The sequence below is a fragment of the Natator depressus genome, chromosome 11 (genome assembly GCF_965152275.1).
Source record: "Natator depressus isolate rNatDep1 chromosome 11, rNatDep2.hap1, whole genome shotgun sequence".
Classification (NCBI taxonomy): domain Eukaryota; kingdom Metazoa; phylum Chordata; order Testudines; family Cheloniidae; genus Natator; species Natator depressus.
Window position 1 is genome coordinate 62,319,520 of NC_134244.1, and position 23,564 is coordinate 62,343,083.

Below are 23,564 nucleotides of genomic sequence, written 5' to 3' on the forward strand. Positions count from 1 at the left end.
GCACAAATTTTTTTTTAAAAAAGGCAATTATTGCTTTAGCGCCTCAATATTTTTAAATGCTTGGGTTTTTTTCATTCTCTGATTCTTTTCTGTTCTATGTCAAGTTCTAGTCTGAAAAGTGACTTTGCAAAGTCGATATCATGGCTTCCATGTTTGTTGTATTACTAATTTTTGTGTCAAATGTGCTCAGTACTTAAGTAAAAGATTTGTTTCCTAACTGCCACCTCCTTCTGGATTCTGAGGATCAATCTGCGCTTTTTCACTCTCTGCATCAGCATCTTTGATAAAGCTTCTGTAAGACAAACTGGGACTCAGCTTTATCTGTTCAACAACATTTTCCTCAATGGGTTTGCACAGGTGTAACTGACTGGAACTCAGTAAACAATCACCTGAGGCTGTGCAAGATTGAATAAGATGCAGATTCTATTCCATCTTAGTTCTGTTGGCTCTGTAAGGCTAAGAATATTTTTGTCACCAAAGTGAGCAAATACATTACTGTTGTGCATATAGAGTCATATTTGCTGAGCAAAGAGATGCCATTTTTACTGTTACTTCTCAGAGTAAAACTACACTTTAAATATGTAACATTAATGCTACACTTACATTTTAATTTCTTATTTTAATACAATATTAATATTACTAATTCAAACATACAGGTATCAGAAAGCAAATAAAAGAAAGCATCCCTTTTTTAAAATCCTGGCTTAAAGTTAGACTCTCATTTTTGACAATTTTGGCTTAAGATTTTTGCTTAGGCTGTTAAATATTTACTTTGATATACAACACATGCAATGTGAATGAATTATTGATAAAATAATTTTAACATTTTCATTTATTGAATTTGTGTTTAAATTTTCAGCCCTGTAGAATCAATTAACATGAGGGGTGTGTGTGGTATTTTTTTTTAAATGTGCCAGTTCCTATACATTCTTTCATAACTACCACAAAAGAAAACCTGTGAAGGTTCAAAGCCGTGAATCAGTCTCTGCCAGATCACAGAAGTAATATGTTCCAGGGACTATAGCATATCCCTTCCTGTAGTTTACTTGATCAGAAATTATTTAAGGGTTTTCATTGTTTTCTGCATTGCTCAGACTGGTCTCTGATTGATTTAAGCCCTCAGATGAAGTTTCAGGATCTGTAAAAACAGATTTAAAATATTTTAGGTTTACAAGACGTTCTCTTTTTTGGAGTTTCTCCCTATTTGTTCTTGGTTTTCTGATGGTCTGTAGGAGCCAGATCACGCTCTCCGTGGAAATTTCCATCTTAAAGTAGCCAGTACATGTATGTCTACCTGAGCTGGGAATCACATCTCCCAACTGATGCGTAGACATTCCCTTAGGGGGCAAGTAAAATTCACTGGCCAGGTTTTCCAAAGAGCTCATCTCCCAGATAGGCACCTAAATGATGTGGCCAGACTTTCAAAAGTGCTCAGCTACCAACAATCCCCACTGAGAAGCTATTAATACCTGCTTTGCTTGTTTATGATACATTTTCCATTTAACTGAATGGATAAATCTTTATATTCTGTTCAAAATTAAACCAACTGGGTCAGTGATTGAATAAACTATTTAGACCTGGTATTTTGCTATCCTGTTTACTTACAAAAGTTTTCCATTATTTTGTTTCTGGCCCCCTGTGAAAAGTTGAGGATTTGTATTCAGGTGTGTCAAAAGGTGTTAAGAGCTACAATTTGAACATTATGAACAATAAAAAAAATTGTATTTAGGCATCTTGGCCTACCATCTATGGGCACTTGGACTTTTTCTTCTTCCAGCATCTCTGACTGAAGTAACGCATTGGGTGGAGCTTCAGGTTCTGTAATAAACAAAATGAAAAGACTAAATGGAAAAACCACACCCCTGAGCGATGTAGTTATACCTACATAAGTTTGTAGTGTAGACCTGGGCTGGGGCTTCAGGAAGATGAGATGTGGAACAGATTAGAACTGAATGAAGAGAGGAAGGCTAACTGCGGCTAATGCACTGGGCAGGGACTCAGTAGATAGGGATTCTGATCCTATTTCTGGTACAGACTTCCTGCGTGACCTTGCCTTGGCCATTCAATCAATAATGCATATGAGGTGCTTAGATATGGAAAACCCTTCAGAAAAACTGACATTCTTTGAATAAAATAGAGGATCATCGTTTGACTTTTGTCATGCGATGTGTTACCCAAACACATGTTATTTGTGACATTTGGTCCTAAAATGTATAAATGGATATCAATTGCACTTAGAACTTCCTGAGAAGACAGTCTTTTTTAGATAGCTAGGTGTCTAGTCTAAATATTGAACAATGTTTAGAAACAGGCTGGCTTGCCAATAGCCTCTATGTGAATAATAAATAATAATACTTGTGTAGTCACAATGCTTTACAAATGTGGCTAACTATCATTTTATACATGAAAAAACTGATGATACAGTGAGGGAAAGGCCCATTTCTCCAAAAGCAGTCAGTGATTTTTGGAGCCTTGGTTCTTAGGTGCCCAATTTGAGATTTCTTGGGTCTGATTTTTAGAAGTGCTGAGCATTCACAATTCTAACTGAAGTTAATGGGAGTGATGGATGTTCAAAAATTCTGGAAATCAGGCCCCGTGTCTAAAGGTGGGCACCCCAAATCAGTGACCACTTTTGAAAATGCTGGCCTCAGTGATTTGTCAAAAACCATAGACCGAGTCAGTGTAAGAGCACAGGAGCAGAACTCTCAATCTAATTTTTTAGCAACTAGACCACACTGTTTTAGATATAAGGGTTTATAATTCTGCTTATAAGGAACTCCAAAGCCGTAATGAGTTTAGGTATCTGTCGGCTAAAAACATGCATTCATTAATTGAAGAACCAAGTTCACAGTTTATGCAATATGATGTACATAAGGGAAGCAGTATGTGGAGAGACAGAGAAACTGAAAGAAAAGGTATCGGGCGCAGGTGCAAGCAAGAAGGAAATGTGACAGTAGATTGTGACATTCTTTTGACCATGGACAAATAAAGGATCATTTTTAATTAAGCCGTTTGGCATACCCTTGGTGGGAGTTTGGAATTTTTCTCCTTCTAGGGTCCCTGGCTGAAATAAGTCACTGGAAGAAGCTTCAGCTTCCACAGTAAACAGAATTAGAGGATGAACTGCTTTACATTCATGAGTGAGTTAATTCTCATTTTTCATGCTCTTCCCCTATTCTCTGATTTGCCTGGTTTGTGTCTAATAGTACTGAGGAGGAGAAAAGGGTATTAGAAGGGTCTTTCAGCATTTCAGTGAGGAGTCCCCTTGGCCTCATCGATATTAAACAGTATATGTATTTTTTTGCTCAATAAGCCTCTCTCTCTTCATTAAAGGCCCCAAATAGCCCATTGAAATCAAGGAAAAAGACTCCCATTGGACTTTGGTTCAGATCCTAATAGGATACAGCAATAGAGGCAACATTTGTTTTCATTTACATATATTTCTTGGTTGGTGGAACAAGCTACTTCTCTTTTGTGGTATTTAATATAAGGAAGATACTGATGATATTCTGCTTAGCAGGGAGGGTTTCAAGAGGATGTGGAGATTTTTGAAAATGTGATCAGTTATGATAGTGTAGTCTCATGTTTCACCTTTATATACGTTATGTCAAGTTGAGCTTTTGGATATCATCACTTGTTTTATGATCACGAATGATAAATTACAAAGCAGTAAGACAACTTTGGTTAACAATTTGCAGTTGGATTGGAATGACCATCTTAAGGACCAATTTCTCAGGAGGACCTACAGGTATTGGAAATTGATTTTATACATATTTTCTTGAATGTTTTCAGGTGAGTGTGCTTGTAAGTATGTATTTCACCAAAAAACCTAAAATTGGGTACATAAAACCTTCACAGAGAAAGGACAAAGAAAGCTCAACCTTAACTATGCCCTTTTGTTTATATATATATTCTTACAAAGGAGTTGTCATGTATTATATCTGGCCTCCTCAGGAGGCAATAGCTTGGGGCTGTGAAACACTTCTTTTTATCCATGAATACCATTGTTCAGTATAACCCGAACGTGAATATTTTGGACAACAAAGGAAAGTTTTTAATAGTTTTTTGGCCTACATGGCTACAAATCATTAAACATAAAAGGTGAAATCCTGGCCTCACTGACTTCAGTGGGATCAGGATTTCACACAAGACGTTTTGCCCTCTTGTCTGGGAATGTCACATTTGCATTGTTTTTGTTTTTCAACCTGCTTCTGCATAAAGAGCTCCAGCCTTCAGATGTTATCAATCAGGGAAATGTTGTAGAAACTATAATATCCTGGAACATATGGTTCACCATCAGTAGTTGTTTGGACTTTTTCTCCTTCCTGGGTCTCTGGCTGAAGTAAGCCATTGGATAAAGTGTCCAGGTCTGTAACAAACAAAATAATAGAATGCTGTGTATTTTAAAACACACATCTCCTCATATTTAAATATGCAGGGCTACAGGGAAAGAATTTTGATATGTTTGCTATTATCTGAATAATATGATGCTATGAAGATTTGATTCTAAGACCCCCAAAGCTTCAGGGAAACTTGACTTGCAGGGTTCTCCACCAATTGAGTATTTAGGTTACTACTAGCTAGCTGACTGCCTGTAGCTGAGTTGCTCCTCTGCTGAGCTGCCAGTGTGCCCTCTCTTGCCACAAAGGACGAGAAAGTTTTGCAAAAGGTGGCAGCCAGGTAGGAAAAGTCCTGTTCTCACTTTAAGTCTATCTCTGAGAGCACCAGGATGTGGCCAGAGCGGACCACTGAGCCCTTCATAAATCAAGAATTCATCACTGGGGCTGTGGACTATGATGAGAGACCAGAATACTCAGGTGCTCACTGGAGGTGTGGAGCTGCACAGATACCACTCCCATTCCTCTTCCTGTTTCCCAGTATGTGCATCTATAAAGTGGATAGTAAAGAAGAAAAGTTTTCAGGGAAAAGAGAGTTGATATGACCTGAAAGAGAAGGAATTTGAGGGGATCTGAGAGAGGGAAAGCAATTTAGGACCAGGAGAAATAGCAGCACCTGCATAAGGGAAAGGAGATAGCTGGGGCATTATGAGAACAAGGCTATGTCTACACTACGAAATTAGGTTGAATTTATAGAAGTCGGTTTTGTAGAAAGCGTTTTTATACAGTCGATTGTGTGTCCCCACACACAAATGCTCTAAGTGCATTTAGTCGGTGGAGTGCATCCACAGTACCGAGGCAACCATCGACTTCCAGAGCGTTGCACTGTGGGTAGCTATCCCACAGTTCCCGCAGTCTCTGCCGCCCGTTTGAATTCTGGGTAGAAATCCCAATGCCTGGTGGGGCAAAAACATTGTCACGGGTGGTTCTGGGTACATATCGTCAGTCCCCCACTTCCTTCCCTCCGTGAAAGCAACGGCAGACAATCCTTTCGTGCCTTTTTTCCTGGGTTACCTGTGCAGACGCCATAGCACGGCAAGCATGGAGCCCGCTCAGCTCACCGTCACCATATGTCTCCTGCGTGCTGGCAGACGCGGTACTGTATTGCTACACAACAGCAGCTCATTGCCTTTTGGCAGCAGACAGTGCAGTATGACTGGTAGCCGTCGTCGCCATACTCCAGGGTGCTCTTAGGTCGGTCAGGGGCGCCTGGGCAAACATGGGAGTGACTCAGCCAGGTCATTTTCCTTTTAAGTTTCGTCTCATGGCAATTCAGTCCTGCCAACAGTTGTACTGCACCGTCTTCTAATGAGCACCCAGGAGATGACGATGGCCAGCAGTCGTACTGCACCGTCTGCTGCCAGCAAGATGTATAAAGATAGATGAAGTGAATCAAAACAAGAAATAGACCAGATTTGTTTTGTATTCATTTTCTTCCTCCCTCCCTCCGTGAAATCAATGGCCTGCTAAACCCAGGGTTCTGAGTTCTATCCTTGAGGGGGCTATTCTGTTTCTCCTTGATGCAAAGCCACCCCCTTAGTTGATTTTAATTCCCTGTAAGCCATGTTGTCAGTTGCCCCTTCCTCCGTCAGAGCAACGGTAGACAATCGTTTCGTGCCTTTTTTCAGCGCAGATGCCATAGCACTGGGAACAAGGAGCCCACTCAGATCACCGCGGCAATTATGAGCACTGTAAACACCGCACGCATTATCCAACAGGATATGCAGAACCATAACCTGCAAGAAAAGTGAAACCAGGCAAGGAGGAGGCGACTGCAGCGCGGTGACGAGAGTGATGAGGACATAGACATAGACTTCTCACAAAGTACGGGCTCCTGCAATGTGCACATCATGGTGTCAACTGGGCAGTTTCATGGTGTGGAACGCCGATTCTGGGCCCGGGAAACAAGCACAGAGTGGTGGGACCGCATAGTGTTGCAGGTCTGGGACGATTCCCAGTGGTTGTGAAACTTTCGCATGTGTAATGGCAGTTCCGTGGAACTTTGCGACTTGCTTTCCCCTGCCTGAAGCACAAGAACACCAAGATGAGAGCAGCCCTCACAGTTCACAAGTGAGTGGCGATAGCCCTGTGGAAGCTTGCACCGCCAGACAGCTACCGGTCAGTCGGGAGTCAATTTGGAGTGGGCAAATCTACTGTGGGGGCTGCTGTGATGCAAGTAGCCAGTACTATCACTGAGCTGTTGATATCAAGGGTAGTGACTCTGGGAAATGTGCAGGTCATAGCGGATGGCTCTGCTGCAATGGGAGTCCCGAACTGTGGTGGGGCGATAGATGGAACCCATATCCCTATCTTGCCACCGGAGCACCAAGGCAGCGAGTACATAAACTGCAAGGGGTACTTTTCAATGGTGCTGCAAGCACTGGTGGATCACAAGGGACGTTTCACCAACATCAACCTGTGATGGCCGGTAAAGGTACATGACGCTCGCATCTTCAGGAGCTCTGGTCTGTTTCAACAGCTGTAGCAAGGGACTTACTTTCCAGACCAGAAAATAACTGTTGGGGATGTTGAAATGCCTATTGTTATCCTTGGGGACCCAGCCTATCCCTTAATGCCATGGCTCATGAAGCCATACACAGGCACCCTGCACAGTAGTCAGGAGCTGTTCAACTACAGGCTGAGCAAGTGCAGAATGGTGGTAGAATGTGCATTTGGACATTTAAAAGCGCACTGGCGCAGTTTACTGACTCGGTTAGACCTTAGCGAAACCAATATTCCCACTGTTATTACTGCTTGCTGTGCGCTCCACAATATCTGTGAGAGTAAGGGGGAGACATTTATGGCGGGGTGGGAGGTTAAGGCAAATCGCCTGGCTGCTGATTACGCGCAGCCAGACACCAGGGTGGTTAGAAGAGTACAGGAGGGCGTGGTGTGCATCAGAGAAGCTTTGAAAACCAGTTTCAGGAATGACCAGGCTACGGTGTGAAAGTTCTGTTTGTTTCTCCTTGATGGAAATCCCCCCTGGGTTCACTCTACTTTCCTGTAAGCTAAGCACCCTCCCCTCCCCCCTTCGATCACCGCTTGCAGAGGCAATAAAGTCATTGTTGCTACACATTCATGCATTCTTTATTTATTCATCACACAAATAGGGGGATAACTGCCAAGGTAGCCCGGGAGGGGTGGTGGAGGAGGGAAGCACCGGGTGGGGTGGTGGAGGAGGGAAGGACAAGGCCACACAGCACTTTAAAACTTTAAAACTTATTAAATGCCAGCCTTCTGTTGCTTGGGCAATCCTCTGGGGTGGAGTGGCTGGGTGGCCGTAGGGCCCCCCCCACCGCATTCTTGGGCATCTGGGTGAGGAGGCTATGGAACTTGGGGGCTGTAGAGGCGGTTGGTTACACAGGGGCTGTAGAGGCGGTCTGTGCTCCTGCTGCCTTTCCTGCAGCTCAACCATACGCTGGAGCATATGAGTTTGATCCTCCAGCAGCCTGAGCATTGACTCCTGCCTTCTTTCAGCAAGTTGACACCACCTACCATCTTCAGCCCGCCACCTCTCCTCGTGGTCATATTGTGTTTTCCTGCACTCTGAGATTGTCTGCTGCCACATATTTTGCTGTGTTCTGTCAGTGTGGGAGGACAGCATGAGGTCAGAGAACATTTCATCACGAGTGTGTTTTTTTCGCCTTGTAATCTTCGCTAGCCTCTGGGAAGGAGAAACATACGCAGCTGGTAGAGGAAAAAAAAAAGGAGAGTGGTAGTTAAAAAGACACATTTTATAGAACAATGGGTACACTCTTTCAAAGTAAACTTTGCTGTTAACATTACATAGCACATGTGCTTTCATTTCAAGGTCATATTTTACCTCTTATTGAGGATATGCTGGTTTGATGTGAGAGATCACTCACGCAGGGCCGGGCAACAGAATTCGCCTTGCAGGCAGCCATGGTAAGTCACAGTTTTTTGGCTTCTTTAACCTTCATAACATGTGGGAATGGTTTCAAACAACAGTGCCCTCATTTCCCATACAAAGTAGCCATTGGGTTGGCCGTTAAAAATGGGTTGGCAATTTAAAACGAGGGGCTGCGGTTTCCGGGTTCACGTGCAGCAGAAACCCAACTAACCCTCCCACACAAACATACACACCCAATTCTCTGGGATGATTGCTTTACCCCTCCCCCCACCGCGTGGCTAACAGCAGGGAAGATTTCTGTTCAGCCACAGGCAAACAGCCCAGCAGGAATGGGCACCTCTGAATGTCCGCTTATTAAAAACCACCCTATTTCAACCAGGTGACCATGAATGATATCACTCTCCTGAGGGTAACACAGAGAGATAAAGAACGGATGTTGTTTGAATGCCAGCAAACACCGGGACCATACGCTGCAATGCTTTGTTCTGCAATGATTCCCGACTACGTGCTACTGGCCTGGCGTGGTAAAGTGTCCTACCATGGAGGACAGAATAAGGCTGCCCTCCCCAGAAACCTTTTGCAAAGGCTTTGGGAATACATCCAGGAGAGCTTTATGGAGATGTCCCTGGAGGACTTCCACTCCATCCCCAGACACGTTAACAGACTTTTCCAGTAGCTGTACTGGCCGCGAATGCCAGGGCAAATTAATCATTTAACACGCTTGCTTTTAAACCATGTATAATATTTACAAAGGTACACTCACCAGAGGTCCCTTCTCCGCCTTCAGGGTCCGGGAGCCCGCCTTGGGTGGGTTCGGGAGATACTGGGTCCAGGGTGATACACAGATCCTGGCTGTTGGGGAAACCAGTTTCTCCACTTCCTTGCTGTGAGCTATCTACAACCTCCTCCTCCTCATCATCTTCCTGCCCCCAAAACCTGCTTCCCTGTTGCCTCCCACCCCTTGGACGGAGTCAAAGCACAGGGTTGGGGTAGTGGTGGCTGCACCCCCTAGAATGGCATGCAGCTCATCATAGAAGCGGCACGTCTGGGGCTCTGAACCGGAGTGGCCATTTGCCTCTCAGGTTTTTTGGTAGGCTCGCCTGAGCTCCTTAATTTTCACACCGCACTGCTGCGTGTCCCTGTTATAGCCATTGGAGATTTTTTCAAATATTTTGGCATTTCGTCTTTTCGAACGGAGTTCTGCCAGAATGGATTTGTCTCTCCATACAGTGATCAGATCCTGTACCTTCCGTTCGGTCCATGCTGGAGCTCTTTGGTGATTCTGGGACTGAATGGTCTCCTGTGATGATGAGCTCTGTATGGTGACCTGTGCAGGTGAGCTCGCCTCGCTGGCCAAACAGGAAATGAGATTCAAAAGTTTGCAGGCCTTTTCCTGTGTACCTGGCCAGTGCATCTGAGTTGAGAGCGCTGTCCAGAGCGGTCACAACTGAGCACTCTGGGATAACTCCCGGAGGCCAATACTGTCGAATTGCGTCCACAGTATTCCAAATTCGACCTGGCAAGGCCAATTTCAGCGCTAATCCCCTTGTCGGGGTGGAGTAAAGAAATCGACTTTAAGAGCCTTTTAAGTCGAAAAAAAAGGGCTTCGTCGTGTGGACGGGTGCAGGGTTAAATCAAGATAACACTGCTAAATTCGACCTAAACTCGTAGTGTAGACCAGGCCCAAGAGGAAAGAGATTTGGGGGACTAAGAAATAAGATAGGAGAAACTCAGTGGAAATGAGAAGAATCCAGGGAGAGAGGGATCGTGAGAAAGGGAAATGACAAAGGAAGAGGGAGGGAGACATGGAAAGAGTAAAAACTAAAATTGAGAGAGAATTGTAGTTTAAAAAGATGAAAAAAGAGAACATGGAATGTAGCTGAGAAAATAAAACTTGGACATGGAAGGAAGGGGAGAAAAAAAATGGGAAAACAGAATAAACCCCAAGAACACACAGCTTTCAGGTTAGGAAATTTTCAATTTAATGGATGCTCTTTCTTTTTTCCCTAATGTAATCATCCTGAAGTGACAGGGCAGAGAATCCAAGTAGCAAAACTGGTGGGAAATGAAGCATTGGAAGAAGTGGATTAGGACTTGGCCTTGTATTGTGGATGGGAAAAATAGATTGGGGAAGGCTCAAGAGTTTGTCATGGCATTGTGATGTGGTTTGCAGGTCCCGCCAAACGAATCCTGTTCATCTCTCAAACTCCCAAAGTAGAGAAGAGATACTGGATTTTCTGTAAGTATTGATAGGGTTCGGTTTATGTGGTTATGCACTTGAACTCTGTCATGGTAACCTAGGAATTTTACTTTAAGTGAAGCCAAGTGGATCAATAATTTAGTGCTGGTATAAAAGATCTCTCCTTTCTTGTAATTGGGACCTCCTGAGGAAGTGACAAGATGTAACAGTGAAATATTGGATTTAACTTCCCTGAAATAATTGGGGCTACTATCATGTTTATTAGCCTACCCTTTGGGGATGTTTGAAAGTTTTCCTCTTCTAGAAGCGCTAGCAGATTGAAGCCATTAAATGCAGTTTCTGTAAAAAACATCCAAATGAAAAGATTCAAATTCACATTTACAACAGCCCTTTCTGCATCTGAGGTTCCCCCCCCTTTTTTTTTAATGGCAGGTGGTTAACAAAGAGGCCAAAAGAGCCCATGATATACCAGAGTGGCTTCAAAAACATTAACCAAGACATATGGCAAAAGTATTTTCCAATTAGTCAATATGGAAAGAGGCTTAATGTTCAATATTAAACAATGACAAGATATAAATTCTACATCCCAACTCAAGTGATGATGTTCATAGTCTCTGAATGCTAGAAGATCAACAAACCAAAACATGACTGCCACCATCCAGTCTTGCACTCTCTAAGGGCTATGAGATTACAACAGTATGGTAGGATCAGGACCCTTAATACCAGCACTTAAAATAACTTCAGGAATCCAGAAGGCAGAATTTTAATCCACTGAAAAAGAAAAAAAATCATACAACCCAATCATCACACCCATTACTTTAAATCCCCCTCAAAATCTTATTTTATGTCCTCTGTTATATGACACAGCTTTAAACCAATATTTACTATTAATGGTTTTACCTTTATATGGACGCATTTCAGATATTTCTCCTAGTGCAACTTGTTTTTCCTACATGAGAAAGAGAGCTTTATCATCATATACTATTTACAACAAATACAATTTCTAGCACGAATTTAAAACGTTGCGATGAAGATACCCCCTATATACTATTAACATGACTAAAAAGGAAAAAAATGAATGATGTTAAAGTGAAGTGTTTGAGATCAGTCCTCTTGTATTCAATATTAATAAAAATTTTCAACTTATTGTGAATGACACACTGAAAAGAAATTGCTGTTAGCTTATTTTGTGTTTTATGAGAAATTCTAGGCTTTGAAAAAAACCAGTATTTGAAAAAACTTTCAGTATTTGCACATACGGCACACCACAGTCATACCAGCGGACAGTCAGTGTGCCATGGTACTATCATAAATATGGTAAAGCCAAAACAAAATGGTCCAATCAGCCACTCAGAATGCAACTGGAAAATTAAGGCATAATTTTCTGTCCTGCACAGTACAAAACACACAAACTTGTGGGTACAAAATCTGTATTGGCTCATGTTAACTATTATTAATATGTGCTAATAGGCAATTAGTTGCTCAGTTGCCCAATCTGCATACATAAATGCTAGTTTACACATGCCACTATGAGATTTTTGTATATTCAACAGTGTGTGTGCATTTTGTAGGGGTCTCGTTTGGCAGATGGGTCTCAGTATCCAAAACTATAATACAGCCTTTGATGGGGTGTTCACCCCACACCAGCCTGGAAAGTGTTAATGAGGCTGAGAAAGGGCCAATTAACCAGCGAGGCCACAGCTGAGGGGAATTAGGTGGCCTAATTAATACCCTGAATGATGACAGCACCCATCTGAAAAGGAAAAGGAGGGGCTAGGATAAAGCCAGGAAGCTGGCAGCAGAAAGGGGCTGCAGGGGAGTAGTCTGCTGTCACTCCCTGGGAGTAGGGAGGTGTATTTGAGGCTACAATGCTATGTAGCCTACAGTTACTCCCTGGGAGGAGGGAGCCATAAGGTAGAGCTGAGAAGTAGAAAGATGTAAGAAGAAGTCTGGGAAAGAGCAACATGGTCTGGAAGCGAGCAGGCTACTGTTGCTAGAGATAGGTCCCTGGACTGGAATCCAAAGTAGTTGGCGGGCCTGGGTTCCCCTACTAGCCACTGGGGAACTTCCTGAGACTGTTGGTATGGAAAGATTTTGATAGTCCAGAAGGTGAACCACTTAGTGACCTGACTGGAGGACTGAGTCACGAAGAGAAAGCTGGAGAGAGAGGCTGCAGAGTGCAACCGCAGGAAGGGGCATTGGCCTGTCAGTGTTAATCCCAGAAGAAGCCAGGAGGAGGTGCTTCCAAGCAGTGAGTAGAGCACCTTGTGACACACCCATAGATTGCTGAATGGAAATAATACTAGATGGAGAGTGACATCACCTGTATCAGATCATGGGCTAAATGCTTCAGAGTTTCTTGAGTTTCTTCATTAATTTCTGTTTCTGTAATGACCTCCCAGCTACCATCCTGGAACCTCACAGGCATGGAGAAGATAATCCCTTCAGGGATACAAAATTGACCTAAAGAAAAAATGCCCCCAAAACATGTTTCTTTCTGATTAAAACACACAATGATGTGCTCAAATACGGTAGTGGTGAGTAGCAGTGTAAAACCCTAAAATAGACAGATTATTGCCTTTCTCAATTTACAATACAAAGAACACTGAACTCCCTGATTTATCATGACTGCAAGTTTTAATTAGAAATCCACAAAATCATTGTGTACCTTACTTAACGCTAGGTATGCAAAATTCCTTATTTCCATCTGTGCTTTAAATGGCACTTATGAAAATATTACTAAATGTATTTGGACTCATAATCACAGTTAAAGGACATTCTTTCAAAATGTAGCCCAAAGAATCAATAAAGAATATAAAAATCCTTTCTACAAAGCAGTGACTACATAAAATCAATTGAATTAGTGGGTTAAAATAGAGGGAAAAGAAAATGAAACCACAAAAACACTTGAGTACTTTTTACATGCATCTCACAAAATTACATACAACATTCTAGGTTCTTGGTAGAATCATTTCTTAGATTTGGAAGCTCTTGTATTAAGAAAATGAGTTGTTATACTCAGAGAATCATGATTTAATTGAAAATTGTTAAAGATCTGAATACGAAAATTACTATTACACTTATTGAAGGAAGCTAAAGAGTAAAGAGAAATCTTCACAGTATATGTGAACTACAAATAGAAATTTACCTTCGCTGAGTATTCCCATTGAGACAATCTCCCCGGGAGGAGAGTCTTGATACCAGTATCTCAGCACAGTAGCTATTACATGAGCAGGTGACATGCCTAAGCAGTGATGCTCCCGGGAACTCGGGGAACTCAGTACAGATGCAAATTCTGAACGCACCCAGTTGCTGCCATCAAGAAAGGAGAGATTTTCAATATAACTATGGAAGACTCAAGATCAGGTAGTCTTCTAGATTAAATAAGAATTAAAGACAGTGGGAGATGTCAGTATGGAGCAATACAGTTCTCAAACTTCACTGCACCAGGACCCCCTTCTGACAACAAAATTACTACACGACCCCAGGAGAAGGTACCAAAGCCTGAGTCTGCCTGATTGCCACTGCCCTGGGTGGGGAGCCAAAGACAAAGTCCCATTGCCTACGCAAGGTAGGGGTCAAACCCGAAGCCCAAGGGCTTCAGCCCCAGCCAGGGGGCCTGTAACCTGAGCCCCGATGCCCAGGGATGAATCCCTTGGGCTTCCGCTTTGGCCCCGGGCTTCAGCCCCAAGCCCCAGCAAATGTAAGCTAGCTCTGGGGAACCCCATTAAAATGGGGTCATGCCCCACTCTGGGGTCCCAACCCACAGTTTGAGAACCGCTGGACTAATTCAATATTGAGTGCTTAAAGCTAGTCACCTACAGCTATAGATAAAAGCACAAAGATAGAAGTGGCCTGGTTGTCAGAGGTGAAGAGTGGTGCAGGTCATTTATTCAAATGCCTTCTTTCAGCATTCTAAACTGTAGTGGGGACTCCATAAGGCCCTTTTGGTGGAGGTAACCAGGGGAATGTGCTGAATCTGCAAAAACTTGATCATAACATCTCCGCTGCTCCCTTGTGGCTGCAGGATCCCCTCAGAACACAGATTGTTTGACTAGTGCTGTCAAGTTGTTAAATCCAGGTTTTCAAAGGGATTTAGGCACATAAAGATATAGACAGGTGCCTTAGCTGGTTTGTCAATAGAGATTAGGGCCTGGATCCACAAAGGGACTTTGATGTTGCGACAACGATCATCAAAGCCTCTAACTTTTAGGCACCTAGAAAATCACAGGAACAGCACTGTGATCCGCAAAGCCTGGGTTAGGTGCCAAGACTCCCTGTACAATGCATGAGGGGAGACAGGCATCTTAGCATTGTAGGCCTCACTTGACATGAGTAACTGGACAGAGGCGAGGCCTAATTCTGTCTCCCAAGAAATGAGGGAGGTAAATGGATTAGCAGGCTGGAAACAATGTCTGTACTAACTAAGATAAGGGGGAACATCCAGGGAATCACTTACAATGGACAAGACAACAATGTATAAAATAAGCCTGGAATGTAAGGTGAGGTAAAGAGTAAGTCAAACACTGACAGCACATGGACCAAGCATGCTGTACAGTGATTGGTTCCTGCAAAGTAATAAAGCCAATACCAAAACATGATGCTATGTATAGTAAATTAATGTGATGTGTAAATGTGTAAAAGGAAGGGGGGTTTCTGTGTAACTTTGGATGCATGATATACCCTGTACCCACCGGCTACATTTGTCTGATCAACTCAGTGTAGCTTTGCTGTATGCCAAATTTAAAAAAAAAAAAAAAAAAAAAAAAAAAAAAAAAAACCACTTCACAAAACCTGAGTGTTGAGACTGGTGTCTGAGTCCTTGGGGGAACCGAGTGCAAGAGGTCTTGGAGGCTATCCCAATAAGCATGAGCTCCACAAACCTAGTATGCTAAGTAGGGAGCTGCCTAACCTAACCAGTGAGAGATGTGAAGGAGAGTGGTATAGCCTAAGCGTCACTCCCCTCTCATGGGGATAGCTGCCTATTTCTCCTAGTGATCCATGAACCAAAGAAAGATAGGTGCTCCTTTGCCTAATTCAAGTGCAGGGCCTATTTGATAGGTGAGCTTAGAGGCTGACTAACTCCCTACAAAGTAGCTAGTGGAGTAGGCTCCCTCTTATAACCTTTAGCCCAGAGGTTAGACCATTCCTGGGCTGTGAGAGACCACCAGTTCAAGTCCCTCTTCTGCCTGCGGAGAAGGGGTCTGAACAGGAATTTGCCATTTCCTAGGTGAGTGTCCTGACCATTGGGCTACAGAGTCAGTCTCACACTCTCTGGCCCATTTAATAGTCAATTTTTTAATTTAAAATGGAATAATTTCAACAGGAGAGATTAAGGGCGCCCCACATCAGAATCTCCTGTAGCCCAGTGGTGCGAGTACTTTCCTGAGAGGTGGTAGATCCATGTTCAAATCCCATCTCCTCACATCCCAGATTAATAACCTTTAACTGAGACGGCTAGGGTCTAAGAGAAGTCCTTCCCTCTCTACCCCAGCTGTCTTGTGTGGAGTTAGGCAGCCTCTGAGCATACATACTGAATGAGGCCCCACGTGCCAGTTAGGTGGAGGACGGCCTATCTTCTCCCAGTTTGTGGATTGTATTGGGGCTTAAGTGGGAGGTCCACACATGGATGCCTAGAGTCAGGTAGCAGTGTGCATACCCAGAGGCAGAAACCTAGGCACTTTCAGAATGTTAACTGCAAAAACATACTCACTGAGTGAGTTTAGGTGTCTACAGGGTTGAGCAGGATGCTGTGGATTGCTGTGGTTTGTAAAAATGGACTTAGGTGCCTCAGATCCACAAAGGTGCTTGACCTAGGTGCCTACCTCACTTAGGCACCTAGTGGGATTTTCAAAAGTGCCCATCTGCTTCTTTAGGTGCCAAAATACCTTTGAAAATCTGGCCCATACTGAGTTTTCCTTGTTTCTCTAGTCCTTTACATGGTAACGTGGGAGAAAAAAAAATTATACAATCAATTTTCCTACTTTTTAATCACAAAAATTGGCAGGGAATAGAGAAATGTAGTTCATGAAACTACTTTCACTCATTTTCGGGAAATCACTCTATTTCAAGTTGATTTGTGTCCCTTTAGTATTATGCTAGAAAGTATCATCTTTAATTATACTAATCTCCATGTATTCATGAGCGGCCTCAGGTTGATATGGATTTTAAAAGGGTAACATTTAAATGATCAAAATGAAAAATAAATGTATACTGTACCCATCATAGATCATGTCCAGCAAACGGCGTGAAAAGTTAGGTGGACCCCAGATAGCACTGTCATATCTGTAAACTTTTGCTTTAGACAGATCAATGTAGCTATTGCCACTGATATTACCCCAAACAATCACATCTTTGACTCCTGTAACAAAGAAGAATATATAATGACGAGTGAACAGAAAGATATTGTGTTTTAAATGCCTACTGTCTAGTAGCAGGAGTCATTTTACCTCAAAATTGCTACAACAACAAAAAATAACTTCATGTATGAAACCCAGACAAAAATTGAAGAAGGAACTCTAACATATCTAATGCTATTGTATACATTAGTGTATATTGTAGTGCCTATTTAACAAATCGCAAACATGGTAACGTTACTTTTAAAGCCTTAGACACCTAGTCTTAATGGTGACCTGTAAAAGATAACTATATAAAATATCAAACTGCTTTGGTGAACACCAAAATAAGAAATACCTGGTCAATTCCCCAAATAATAGGATATTTAACATATTAACTTCAAAGAGGCTGTGATTGCACCTGCAAAAATGAGTGTGCACCCATTGTACTTATAAATGTCTACATTTGTCTTATGTAGAATCCCACATTTGCAGGTGTAATAGGTGTACTTGTGTTTTTACATATACTCCAACTGCATCCTGATTTGAAGTTCCCAGATTGTGACTGATATTGAAGAGTACAAATTACTCACCTGCTGAATTCATATTCAGTTTCCTGGCCAGCATAGCTTTAGCTGCGCTTTCCAAGAACATTGCCATGGCGATAATATTCTGGCCGTCAATGGATGGGGCAAATGTCATAATCATTAATGCCCGAAGGTTCACAAAGGTTTTTCCTGACACAATAACTTTGACACTGCTGTTGGCATTCTTCTCAATCAGGGAACCATACACCTTACATTGCTCAGTCACCTGTCTGATGCAGTCTTCAAGCGATGGGATCTCGTGTTGTAAGAGGATATCATCAAGCAAAATAACAATATCAGCCTGAACAAAGGCATCATCTAATTCAGTGTGCATTGAGACACTGCGAAGGAGAGGGAATGCTAAGTCTTGAGCCTCCATTACAATACCATGCAGAATTTCCTTGTAATGGTTACTGTCGAGCAGATGGATGCTAACTTCTGTTGCCATCCCAAACACTTCTCCATTGGCCAATAATGGAATCAGGTTGTAGCAGGCAGGAGCTGATGCACTGATGAGAAAATTTAGATATGGAAAATCTTTGTTAACCAGTAAATGCTGCCGTTTGTCATCCATTTTTAGAATACATTTTACAGTACAAAGAACTCAGTCTTGTAGTTGATTGATATTCAAATGATCTATTACCTTAGATCATTTCAGTCTTCTTTCATAACAAAAAGTTAAATTAATGCAGATCAGGCTTCCCTTCACTTAAAGGTATACTGTCAGGTTTAAAAATCATATTTAAAAAAATCCAACAAATAAATGTGCAAGAATTTTAAGTCTAATTTACTCTTGTATGCGGCTTGTTTCCTTTTTGCATTTCCATTATGGAGGACAATGTAAATAAATAATCAGTTTTTCTTTTGTTTCTAGTAAACTTCATTTTTGCTATTCATGTATTAGCATAATGTTGTAATGTTTGGATTACCAACACTATATGGGAATATTTATTCATGTAAAAATTTCCTCTGTTTTAAAATAAAACATTTCATCAAAATATTTCTATTGGGTTCTGCTACTGTAAATATGTAAACCTTTTCCAAAGGTCATTTGGGGGCTAAATTTGGCCCAACAGTGTCCCTTTAAGTTCATATCACCTTACCAGGTCTTTTTTTTTTTTGGGGGGGGGGGGGGGAGGTAGAGGGCACAAGAAAGATTGGGTTTGGGGCTGGGTAGGTTAGAAGCTGCAAACAAAACATAAATACCTTCTGGAATATTTACTGACTGCCCATAAACAATAGTGATGAGTGCAGAAAAAATGACTAAATATATACAACCTATTCCAAGTAAACGAATCAGCAAGTATTTGAACAATTTAGTGCTTTATTTATAGTATTTTTTTAAAATAAATTGCTACAGCTATGGACAATGTTTTACAAAAAAAGCTTTTTAATTTACATTAAAATTTAGTTAAAAGGGACATCAGAAGTTGGTGTTATGTGTTTTAAGGCTTAGGATTTTAAAGGAACACTTTACAAATTTATCTTTTTTTGTAAATTCTATGTACCTCAGTAAATATCAACAAAATGTATATGTGCAAGCCCCACATTCATTTAATCAGCTGAAGGAAGACTGAGAAGAAATGCATTATTCTAAAGCTGAATGAATATTACTGTGCTTTGCTTTCTCACCTGCTGATCCAGATCTGCAAGGGTTTGATAAGACTTTTAATATATTCCTCCTCTTTCTCAATTTCTATATGAGTCTGCAAGTTCTCCTCAGCAATTCTCAGCATCTGCTCACTCAGCATGTCCGAGGTGATGCCATAGTAATGCTCACAATGAAGAAAGAATATTCAGTAATCAGAGTGTGGCCCCAAACACCACTAAGTTTTACCACATAAAATAATGCTATGTAGCATCTCAAAAAGGAGGAAGGAATGAGAAAAGACTGCAAAATGTGGATTAGCAGTACTGAGAGTTTTGTTACCTGGGCATGCTCCATAAAATCGTTAAATCCTCCCAGAAGCAGGCCCTTCCCTCCCCGATCCAATAATTCCCTCCAAACAATCGGCGAGCGTTTGTGTTTCCATCCATTCTTTTCACAGATGTCATGAAGCCACTGCTATAGGCAACACACCCAAAACAGTTTTTAATTTTTTTCACATGCAGAAAGGCAATATTTATGTATTACTGCTGGTACTTTCCAATGTAAAATAGTAATTCTTATCTAAATGCACAGCTGTGGGATATTTCACAGGTCTCCCAAATGTGAATATTTGAAAAACAGAGGAATCTTCCCAACCAGATGGATGTGATGTACTGTGCAAGGAATTAATTAGCATGAGAACAAAATATCCTACTTGTGTCCCCTTAATCAGATCATTGTGAAAAGTATTGCTCAGGTGGTTTAGCAGTGAACTTGGTAAATTCTAAGAGGTGATACCATTAGTAAAACCTCTCTTACAGCTTTTTCTGCCTCATGAGATAGTTCTGGGATTTTTTTCTAGTAACTTCCCCTAGTCTCTCTGTTGCAGGTAAGATATTACATTACCCTGAATAGCTACCAGCAGTTAGATAATAAAGGAAATTACATCTAAGAGATTTAATTCTTCTGTAACACATGCAAGAAACACCATTTCAGTAAGGAAGAACTTGAAGGAGGCAACTCTTTTTCCATTGTCTTTTTGGTAGCTCTTTTTATTAATAAATATTATTTCAACTGCTTTGAAATAGATGATGCAAGCTGGTTTACAGATGGGCTGAAAGAGTTGTCTAGTTGTTCACTGTAGCTTCTGTAATGTACAGCATTTTATCAAATGTTATTTTGTAACTACTGTCATCCATACAACTACAGCTACTACTTACTATGCTGCACTCTACTAGGTGCATACCAATTTAGTTTAATTGGTTATTGGAAGCATTCGCAGAAATCAATTTAATAAGTCATCAAATAGTTTGATAATACTGACTCTTAATGAGTTTGACTTACTCTAGATATGATCTAGAATATTACAGCCACAATAAAAAGGAAATTATCTTCAGCTGGACGTTTCTGATACTATCCATTGCACAGTCACACACTTAGTGACAGATTCTCATTTACACTAACAATACTTTACAGCATGCCTCTATTACAACAATGTATTTGTTGTATTACTATAGCACTTAGAAGTAAGGACCAGGACCCCATTGAGCGAGGCACTGTACAAACATACCCCAAAAAAACCTCAGTCTAAGTCAAGAGACAACAGATGGATACTAACAGACGGAGAGGTAAGCACAAGGAAACAATGAGAGAGATCACCTTACTCTGACAGTACTATGTGACACCACAAAAGTGTTGTAAAGGGAACTTAGAGTAAATGAGAATGGGGCTTTCAGTTTCAATACTTTCAGGCATTGTAACATAAAGTTGTTGAAGCCTAGAATTCCTTTTCCACAGATTTATTGGCACATAATTAATGAGAAGGAATATATACTGTATTTGAAATACGCACATATTAGTAGTATAAAATAGGCTAAGCAGGCACTTGTACACTGAAGGAAATAATAACTTCTTTAACATTTTAATATCAAAATACAATCTTAGTCTGGGACATTTGCAAATCATAATATAAAATATGATGGCAGAATGATTACCAGACTATCTACAATAGTAATGTGGTGTCTGACACTCATGTAGTTTTCAGAGCCAGAAAGTGGTGCTAATATGCGCAACAAAGAAAGCACAGTACAGATCAGAGATACATTCCATGCTCAGCCTGAAGCACATGGGCATCTATTAATGAACTGAATTAAATACCCTTACCTCCCACTTGTCAGGATGCTGAGTAATCTTGTGTATTTTGAAATTAGGCAAATTAATCTGCAGATAGTCAGCCAGAAGTTCTGCCTTTACAAAGTATGGACAGTCTGCCTTACCTGAAAATAAGGGAATTAGCATAACTCTAAGAATTTATTAATTCGATTGATTGAAAGCATCATAAGATACACTTTGAAAAAACAAGTCCTTCTGATTCAAAAGAAGGAATAAGAGAGGGGACTTTACAGGACCAGTTTTCTGTGGGCTCAGGAACAGTAGTAGTATAAGGATATTAAATACCAGGAAAGAAAATTTTAGGGACCTAAGACATCTAAACTCCAGTTCAACAAAAGTACTTATTCACATGCTTAATTCTAAAGGGGATAAGGAGGATATAGTGGGGGTGATAGTAGCAGTAGGAAGAAGGTCCATTAATAAATGAAGAGGGAGGTGAAATTAACGATGACTCAGAAATAGCTAAGATACTGTAATTCTTTTTTTCTTTTTTAAAAAAAATCTGCCTTTAACAAGAAAATAAAAGAAGCTTGGAAAATCCAGAAGAAAGAGAGTCTCTTTAAAAAGCAGAACCTAACTAACTCACACTAATGACTAGGAGACCCTAAACAGGATAATTGAATTTTATAAGTTAAGCTACAATCCTTCAAGGTGCACTGCACAGGTAGAACTCACTGCACTTGCATGGAGCGCCAGTGAAGTCAATATGGGTCTACCCACATGGGAAACTTTACAGGATAGGGACCTAACTGACAAAGCAGTTTTTTAAAATGCAAGGATACAGAATTAAAGTGCATGCTGTTCATTTATATGTCAAGTGCCATTTTGATTATGTATGACTATACTCCATGATATACTACTGAGGGTATGTCTATACTGCAATTAAACACCCGCAGCTAGCCTGTGTCAGCTGACTTGAGCTTGCACGGCTTGGGCTGCGGAGCTATAAAACTGCAGTGTAGACATCCGGGCTTGGGATGGAGCCTGGGCTCTGGGATCCCATGAGGAGGGAGGGTCCCAGAGCCCAGGCTCCAGACCAAACCCAAACTTCTACACTGCGATTTTTCAGCCCTGTAGCCTGAGTCAGCTAACAGGGGTAAGCCATGGGTGTTTAATTACAGTGTAGACCTTCTCTAAATATTCTGTAGCATATTTTGTAAATGTAATGAAGATGTAGTGATATGTGACATCACTACAGCTCTCTCTGTGCTATTAAATTTTAGCTGAGATGGGAAGACAACACCATTACTTGTAAAAATTATAAGTCTGCAGAATAGCAATATTCTACTGTATTGGTAAAGAACAGCTAAGACTTGAAAAATGTGAACAGATCAGTCTTTCTGGATGATATACATGCTTGAACATCAGTCAGGAAAGCATCCCAATTCAGGATTGCATTTAAGTGCCTGCTTAACTTTATATCCCATTGAAGTCAATTACCTTAATGAATGAGCGGGAAAGAGTTAGAGGTACTATACTGAATTTTAGTGAATCATTTTGATAAAGTTTCTTGTGAAATCTTACTCTTTAACTATATTCAAATCAGTTCAGCTAGGAACTGTGCTATTGGTCCTGAACACTGGCTAATGAACCATAAAGCAAGTGTAATGACAAAGATGTAATATTTACTGTTATCTTAATATCTTCATTAATGAGAGACAACAGAAAAAAATATGTAATTTCCAAACAAGACCAAGTTCAGAGTTCTCTGATTTATACTCCTCACGCTACTGCTACCCCTGGACACAGAGTAATTTAAAAAAACAGCCAGAACATAACAAAATGAAATTTCATTTGAGAAAATAAGAAGTAATATATAAAATAATCAAAAATACTAGTAAACCATGGAAGAAAGGAAACCAAACCCAATAAAATGGAATGAAGACAAGGTCTGATAATAGACAGCAAATCAGCTGTATTTGCAACATGATGTGACAGCAAATACAAAATGCATGTGCAACTGAACAGGGCAATTCGATAGGCACTCTATGCTGTAATCATGGATCACTCTTGGAATACTAAGGCCTGAAATAATGAGTGTGCTGAAGGGCAACATTTAGTCTGAGTGTAAGGGAAATCTTCCTGGCACTGAGATGTATCAGGCTCCCAGGGAGAGCACGTGAGGCCTCATCCCTTACAACCAGGCTGGGCAAAACACTACAGAATGTGAAACATGCCTATATGGGTCCCGAAGGATATGAATTGAGTGAGCATGGAGCTGCCCGCAAATCCCCTCCCTACCCTAACTGCCCCCATACCCCTCCCTGTCCCCTCTAACTAGCCCCATAACCCCTCCTTGCCCCTCTAACTGCCCTATACCCCTCTGCCCCCCATATCCCCTCCCCCTCCCTCTAACTGCCCCCATAAGCCTCCCTAGCCCCTCTAATTGCCCCCTCCTTACCCCTCTAACTGCC

The 23,564-nt window shown here is 41.3% G+C and overlaps 1 protein-coding gene across 9 annotated transcripts in view; it reads right to left on the bottom strand.

The window, feature by feature from the left end:
- The window catches only part of MDH1B (malate dehydrogenase 1B), a 24,410-nt gene continuing 846 nt past the window's right edge, over positions 1-23,564 (bottom strand). Inside the window, exons 2-13 of one of the 9 annotated variants that reach the window (XM_074968012.1) lie at positions 21,142-21,254; positions 19,321-19,455; positions 19,023-19,165; positions 17,397-17,899; positions 16,688-16,829; positions 13,617-13,780; positions 12,792-12,931; positions 11,369-11,417; positions 10,739-10,807; positions 4,295-4,369; positions 1,744-1,818; positions 1-1,138 (exon numbers count right to left, since the gene is read on the bottom strand). In XM_074968012.1, coding sequence (XP_074824113.1) covers positions 1,062-1,138; positions 1,744-1,818; positions 4,295-4,369; positions 10,739-10,807; positions 11,369-11,417; positions 12,792-12,931; positions 13,617-13,780; positions 16,688-16,829; positions 17,397-17,899; positions 19,023-19,165; positions 19,321-19,455; positions 21,142-21,254 — 1,685 coding nt within the window. In that variant the 3' untranslated portion in view covers positions 1-1,061. Of the gene's footprint in view, positions 1,139-1,743; positions 1,819-4,205; positions 4,370-7,520; positions 8,333-9,031; positions 10,653-10,738; positions 10,808-11,368; positions 11,418-12,791; positions 12,932-13,616; positions 13,781-16,687; positions 16,830-17,396; positions 17,900-19,022; positions 19,166-19,320; positions 19,456-21,141; positions 21,255-23,564 lie in introns of those variants that run through there. The other 8 variants (XR_012641492.1, XR_012641495.1, XM_074968013.1 and 5 more) reach the window with 8 other exon arrangements.